Source organism: Plectropomus leopardus, chromosome 17, assembly GCF_026936395.1.
Source record: "Plectropomus leopardus strain MGB_pleo_1.0 chromosome 17, ASM2693639v1, whole genome shotgun sequence".
In the NCBI taxonomy this organism is placed as follows: Eukaryota; Metazoa; Chordata; class Actinopteri; order Perciformes; family Serranidae; genus Plectropomus; species Plectropomus leopardus.
This window is the reverse complement of record NC_142192.1, coordinates 16572629-16580469: the sequence shown is the minus strand read 5'-3', so window position 1 is coordinate 16580469 and position 7841 is coordinate 16572629. Positions and strand designations below refer to the sequence as shown.

The following is a 7841-nucleotide window of genomic DNA, read 5'->3' as shown; positions in this document are numbered from 1 at the left end:
TTGCAGGTAATTATTTTACTACGTTGTTATTTTGGGATGCTAATTTACTATTTTGAGTTTCTCATTATATAGATTTACAGGATCTTTTTTCTTTGCCAAAGATAGATACAAACCCGACTGTTTGTGATTCAAATAAACTTTATTGACTTTGCGTCCAGATGTCAAAGGGCATGCAAATACAGGCTTGAATCGGAAATTGTTTTTTTTTTCATCCATTTGATTCTATTTTCTTACAAAACTACGTGCACCTTAAGTAATCAATTCTGCAGCGTACAAACCACAAAAATACCAGTTTTACATTATCAAATACTGCACATAGAAAACATTTACAAAGCACAGGTATAAAATTACAGCTCCCTTTTTCCTCTTTATAAGCATCCTTTAACCAGACGGTCTGCTATGCTTTGCCCTTTGAAACGTACGCTCCACTATGGAAAGGTTAAGGCCGGTTAGGAAATGACAACTGCTCATCTACCAACACCAGCAGTCCATTTTAACTGGGCAGTATGTTTTGTTTTATTTCACTAGATGCTTTCATCCATCTTTAGATTCGATTCCAAGGCAACCATTTACTATATGTGCTTGGAAATATTATTGTGTTCCTTTAAATCTAGTGAAAGATTTACCTCAGTTGTCGAAATTACAAATGTGCTTTGCTGGGCTTGATAAGATGACGGTTGTCTTAGATAGTGGGGAGGGGAGCTACAGTGGCCTTAATATAGTTTGACAGACAGCTAAAAGGACAGAATGGCTACTCAGAAGACTTGTGCTGTGATTACCAACATTTATGGACGCGGATGAAGACAAACTGGCATATTCAGCAGCAAAAAGTCCAATTTGCCCATCAGATCAGCAGTAATGTCTGTTTTGCTCTCATTGACAGCTGCTACATCGGCAAACAGACATTTGGAATGCATGCTTCATTAGACAAAGAAAGTCAATTAAAAAATAAAAAATTGCTGCTCATGGGGCTATCGTTAAATAGCAATTATTAACAATGCGCTGCATGCTCTGTCGAGTCTAAATTGCTTCTAGTGCTTGAGAATGTGATCTGACTTTTTATCGCATTCGTCGTGGTGGTGGGCTGATGCAGATTCAGGCTGAGGTTACCATGACCCAACACTACTGGGTGAGACAGAGGCCGAGGCCAAAGGTGAAGGCCCCAGCAACAGGCTACAGCCAATAGTTATTGCCAGAAGACAAAGTGGAAGGCTAAATCCATGCTACTTTAAGATACAGCATTTTTTGCATCTCATTGAATTTCCTGTGACATTGTACTGGGTCTAATTGACTTCCTCATCACGTCATGTCATATTATCATCATAATCATACCATCACGTAAGTTAAATACAAGAAAATCATCAGAGTAACCATGCGTCAAACGTTTTTTGAGTTCAAAGTACAAAAATCATATCAATCCTGTCAGCTTGACAGAAGGGGAATAGCAATACTTTCAGTTTGAAAGCCATCGTGGCGATTTAAATAAATAAAAATGCATTTCGCCAGACAGAATTCATGCTTGTTTCAACCACAGAGCTGTTCTTTTAAAGTGAACGCACAAAGAATAAGACATACAGTATAGAGTACAGTAAAAGTAGGGGCTGTCTGAACCAACACAGACGAGGTCCCTGGAAAGTCTTCAAAGAGATGATATAGCAAACAAGATGACAAAAAATTACCCTCAGTTCTGGTGTAAGGATTAAGAAATACATTCATAAAACTATACATATACACATATATAACTTCGGTACAATATTTCAAGCAAAATACATTTGTCAAAACTTTCAGTTGTGTGCTACTATAGTGAAGCAATGTCTCCTACACAAAATAAGGCCATTGTAAAATGAACAAGCCCTCATTTTCATGAAAATCTCAAGGCAGGTTTGTGCCTCTCTGACTCTCTCTCCTCCTTCTCTGAACAATACCTCTCCCCTTACAAAAATAAAATACATTTCCAACATAGCACTCAAGAGACGATTCAGGTTGATTGAAGATACGTTATAAAAAGTTTTGCACGCAGTAAAAGCCGGATGGTGGATTTTATAGGGAAGCAAGCAAGAGTATGAGTTTACATTCCAAAGCATCCAAAGCCCTTACATTCAAACCTCAGCTGAGCCAGAAAACTCAAGCCAATACTATCTTTACCCGTCTGAAGCGCAGTTAAACAAGCTCTGCATGCGCCGAGCCGTTTCCATTAAACTGCCAAAGTGTCTATAATGGACACTTTGATTAATCCAACATTTCAGCAACCTGCTTGCATGCATCAACCTTTACATTTACAAAAGTCTAAGACGACCGACTGTAACTCTGCCCTGCCATAGTCAACCCTGCTGCTTGTGAGGCTCAAACCTCTCTTAAAACCCTTTGAAACCAGAGCAAAATTTGCTTAATTTATTTTACAAACACGGGAAGAAGGCCATGAGAAATTTTAGAAGAAATGACTCAAAAATTTGCAAGAAATTAGTTGTACAAGTACGGAAAATTACCTGAAAATTAGCACACATACACACACACACACACACACAAAAAAAACCCATAACAAGGAAATGACCTGGAAATAAAGCTTAGAAAGTACTAATAATGTTGCAGCATAATTTGAAATATATAATTATGATCATTACAAATATCATTTTCTGGACATATTTCCCTAGCTTTTAAAAAAAAAAATTTAAATCCAATAATTTCTTTCTGTTTCTTGGCAAGTTGCTCATTACATTTTCCCCATGTTTTCAAAGAATTTAAACCACATTTGCTTAGGTTCCAGAGGTTAAAATACTTGAGAAAGGTGTCTGAGCACAGCACAGGAAAAGTGATGTCAGTCCAAGTTTAAAAGGGTTAAGGGACCCTTTTGTCAACTCACTTAACACAGTAGAGTCAAAATAAATCAAATGTGATGAGACAATGCATGCTAATCACGTAATACTACAGTCAGTTTGTTCTAATCTAAGGTCAAAGCAATGACAAGAAATGTTAATGTTCATATCTTAAAAACCCTGATCCTTAAATGCTCCTCGCTGTGGTCCACAACTTGAGTTTAAGAGTTGCTTTTTTAATAAATATCTACACATTTAAATCTCTCACTCACTCACATGTTGCTGCTCATTATTATGCATCACACAGTACAATAAATGCATCTCATTGAAAGACATACACCCACACTACACTTTGAAGAAAGGCAATATTTCAACTTTTTCTTTTGGTTGCAGGAATTGAGAGATTTGGACAAATTTGGCAAAATTTCTCTTAGCAAAAACACCCCTTGTAGGATTATTATACATCTCTTTGCATTATATCTTTCTCTACTTTTAATCATTAGAACAGTTAATGTTTAGGACTACTCATTATACAGCAAAGGGACATAATACGGTCTTATATAAGCTCCAAGGAATCACATGGAAAAATATTAAGTCTACCAAGGATGAAACATTCAGCTGGGATGTTATATAGGTCTAGAAATTTCTTTTCATTTTTTTATGTTCTTTCCATTTTTCTTACTCATCAGCCAATTTTTTGTCCTCATAAAAGGCGCGCACTGAAGAGAATGTGTGCAAATACCAAGAGTAATAGTCCTTATTTTTACATCATGCCAGCTGTCCACAAAAATAGAAAGATACAAATTAACAAGGTACGTAAAATTACTTCATATACATGACCATACAATTACAGATCCAGCAAGGAATAGCTCCAAAAAGGTAAAAAGAAATTGGAACCCAGACCTTGACGGTTTTTCAAAAAAAGGGCTGTATATATGATGGGAGGGTCAAAAAATGACTATCATCCTCCTCCCAAAAAAATTCAAGAATGCCAGAGATCCCTTTATCCAAAGTTCAACGAGCGTTGAAATGTGAATTCTGTTGGTCTGAAGTGCTGGCGAGACAAACTGCCTCGGAGTTTCCCTTTTTGCCGAAGGATGAAGAGAGGAGTGAGCTTCACAGTTCTTAGCAGACAACAGAACATATGGTGGTGATAAAACCAAATGTAAGCTTGTAAAGACGCACAAGCTTTTATTAGCCTATAACTTGAAACTGTCATCTCTGCTCACAACGCTACTTAAACACGACTCTGATGTATTTATCCATACACAAGGTTAGGTGTTGGTCCCGAGACAGACAGAAAACACTCTGAACCACTGAAGAATAGGACGAAATGTTCATATTAGAGAAAACAGTAAACACCAGTGGTTCAGTTTGCCCTGCTGCTCCTCTGCCAGTTAAGACTCAACCATTGCACATTTTACAAACAGCACACAGGTCAGTTTCACCTCTTTTTTGTGTTTTCAGTCACAAATAATATGCTTCAAATACGAGTAAAAAGTGGCATTGGTAAGTTTGAGTTAAATATTAAAGGTATACTATGCAGGAATTGTTGGCTCAGACACACTTTCTGCATTGAACTTCCACAGACAGTTAAGGGTTAATGTCTGGAGGTGAGTTTACTATCCTCCTATTGCCAATGTTGGGTGAAAGTGAGACGGCACTGCTGGGTCCTGAGTGTATGTTTGTCTGTCTATTATCCAACTTAAAACTAACTTCACGGGGCGCCTGGTAGCTCAGTGGATAGAGCAGCGCCCCAAGTACAGAGGCTGTGTCCTCGCAGCGGCCATGGGTTCTAATCTGGCCACGACCTTTGCTGCATGTCTCCCCCTCTCTCTCTCCCCCTTTCATGCTCACACTGTCCTGTCAATTAAAGGCTATAAAAGCCCAAAAAATGATCTTAAAACTAACTTCACCGTTTAGAGAGGTTTGCGGCTGACTTAACTGCAGCGTTTTGGGCTGGACTGGAGTTTGGAACAAGAGACTGGAGCATGTGCAGTTAGTGTGCTTACTATGTGTGCAGTCCATGCTGTCTCAAAAAATGGGCTGCACACTGATGTCCACACAGGGACTCTCCCAGACATGACTGTTAATCAGCCCTCACCGTCTGAAAACAGCATTACCAGCGACAGCTAAATTTTGTGCACTTTGCATTTCGCCTTGCTATATTTATGTTTTTTGGGGCTGTGTCCTCAGTATTTGGAGCTTACAGTCTGGCACCTGTTTGTTACCTTTTTATAAAGTCCAGACCTCACCTGCAAGCTGTGCTCAGGGACATCCCGAACACAGCAAAGGAAAAATGAAATTAGAAAAAAATAAAGAAGGCAGAGTCTCTGCAGATAAATCCAATCCCTGCACCACACACTTCTAGTGGGACGAAAGGGAAGATTGAGAGAATTTACTTCTGTAAAAGTCTTTTTAGGAAAATCCTTCATAGTACATCTTTAAATATATCAAATACTCAAATGCAAAAGCAAATGATTACATTTTTACCAATGCATGCCTTCATCCTAAAGACATATATTTTTAAGATTTAAATGTACCTATTTACACAAAAAGATTGAAGCTTTTTGCAAATAAATAACTATCATGAGTGCTCAGATGTAAATTCAGAATCAGTGGTAGAACTGACCTGTTTCAGCTGTCTCAGCGGGCCTTTACACTGAAATTCAAAATACACTGGAGTTACATATCCATCCTGGCTTTCAGTTAAAAGATTCAGAGCACACTGCAGTTTGACCGAATAAAATACAAATAAATAAACAAGTGGTCGACCCCTGCATGTTTGTCATTTAAACATAACACATATATTACAGTAAAGTGCCATCTTAAACACAAACACACTGCCTGACAGGAAATATGAAGAGGGACTTGTTGCACCTGAAACGAGTAAAACTACCGAGCACGGCAGGTTCACAATAGACCTGCTAGAAAAGTAACACTGGCGTAAATAGTCAGATATCAAAAAGAAAAATGTGTTTACAACATTTACAACAGGTTTAGTTACAGTCAGTGTGACAGAGAGGAGGGGACCAAAGAGAAAGAAGGATGGTTCAAGGTTGTGGTTGGTGCCAGAGACAGAGACAGAGGCACACTCAACACCTTCCCACCTCCTTTATCAGTAAGGAAGAAAAAAAGATGACATCAAAACGGGGAAATCAACAGGAAGTCTGGTCGCTGGTATACAGAGAGAAAAAGAGTGTGGCTGTGGCACCCCCTGGATGTGGAATACAAGAATCCCAGAAAAGAGCTGGACGCGTTTCCCAGAACACCTTTGTACCCAGTGCCCTGTGCGGTGCAGCAGTCTTTTACTCTAAAGATGAAGGCATGATCAGAAATTTTGTTCATCAGCGAATGAGTAGCTGGCTGACTACTTTGCGATGATAGCGCTCCCCCTGTCACCCGCCATTCTCCCTAACTCAGTGCAGTGCTCTTTTGCAAAATAAAGTGGTGCTATACTCCTGTTACATTGGTCGCAGCAAGCTAAATTTAAAAAAAAAATGAAGCACTCCAAAATGTCTCTACAAGGGTTGCAAGCAAACATGCAGAATGCAGCCGATACATATATAAACACAAATAAGTATTTAACTATCTATTTATATATATATATTTATGTATATCTATATATAAACTCTGCCCTGTGAAAATTATAGAATAGCAGTGCTGCTACCTCACATAATAGCCATTATGTGAAACATCCAAGCCTGTTGCCCAGGTATGTTTATGCGTTTCGGCCTGCTGTTCTCAGCTTGTGTGTGTAGAATGTATCTTCTTTTTTTGCATTACATCTAAGTCATTGACTCTGCTACATATCCATACTTTATATCATATACTAGTTCACCTACGACCTATAGCAATAAGAACAACAATAACAATTGCTTTGGTTTTAAAAAATAAAGTTTTTTTTCTTAGTTTGGCATAGAGAGTTTAGAAACTGGCATTGGGATGGCCCTGGGATGAGTTGTGCCATGGATATCTGGTACCTTGGAATGCAGAATATGGCACCCGGTGGATCGCTGTGTCGTGGTAGGTGTTGAGATGGGACGTTGAAAAATGCTACATGTTCTGGTAACTTAACTTCAAGTTGGTTTTGCTCACGGTTTTCTTAACTAAAATACTGATTAGTGTATGTGAGAATGCGGGCATAGTGTCAGTGTGTGTGCGTTCAGGTGGATGAGATCAGGTATTTGTGTCTTCCTGCACAGATGTGTACGTGTATATGTGTGTGTGTGTATGCCTACCTGTCATCAAATACAGTCGTTGTGTATATACAGTACGTGTGTCCGTGTCTGCATGACTCTGCCTTTGCCATGCATGTGCGTGTCTACTGGGTATCTAGGTGCACGAGGGGCTGGTGGCGCTCTCCAGGGAGGACTGGGAGAGACGTCTAGTGAGGGGTCCGATACTGGGATCTGCCAGAGAGGAGGTAGGGAACAGCTTGTACCAGCCGCTGACTGTGGCAGACAGGTCCAAATCCTCAAGAAGGATCTGGGCCATTCCCATGAAGCACTTGTGGTCCATACGCCCGTAATCCCCCCACACTATTACCTACAGAGCAGATGAGAACAAATCAGTGGTGGAGGAAGTATTCAGATGTTTTACTCAAGTAAAAGTACTAATATCACACAGTGACTGTTGCTTATTTAGTCACAAATCTTTACTGCCACAGGTAATACCTTTACTTACTTCTCTTCCTGTAAAGAATGAAAATGTTTTTGCTAAATTCACCTTTTTCTCGAGGCCAAATATAAAATGTCCTCATTCCTGTAATTATACACTCAAGCAGAAATATGCAAATTCACTGATAAAAATGCAGTCCGTGGGACATTTTACAGTAAAGTCAGGGAATAATTCTGTCAGATCGGTTAAAGGATTCCTCTTTTTTTTTTTTAACTGCGGCTTTGCATGTTTTACAATTTTCTAGGAATTTTGACAGATGAAAAAACCAATACCAACTAATAACAACTGACATGACTGTGTTGACAAGTCTGTGTGTTGGGTGTGAAAATGATCATTAGGAATGAAAAA

At 39.1% G+C, this 7841-nt stretch overlaps 1 protein-coding gene across 1 annotated transcript in view; it reads right to left on the bottom strand.

Moving 5' to 3' along the window:
* Positions 1-120: 120 nt before the first annotated feature.
* Positions 121-7841, bottom strand: part of rims3 (regulating synaptic membrane exocytosis 3) — a 44260-nt gene continuing 36539 nt past the window's right edge. Inside the window, exon 7 of the mRNA XM_042506641.2 lies at positions 121-7361. Within this exon, the coding sequence (XP_042362575.1) occupies positions 7149-7361 (213 nt within the window). The 3' untranslated portion in view covers positions 121-7148. The remainder of the gene's footprint in view (positions 7362-7841) is intronic.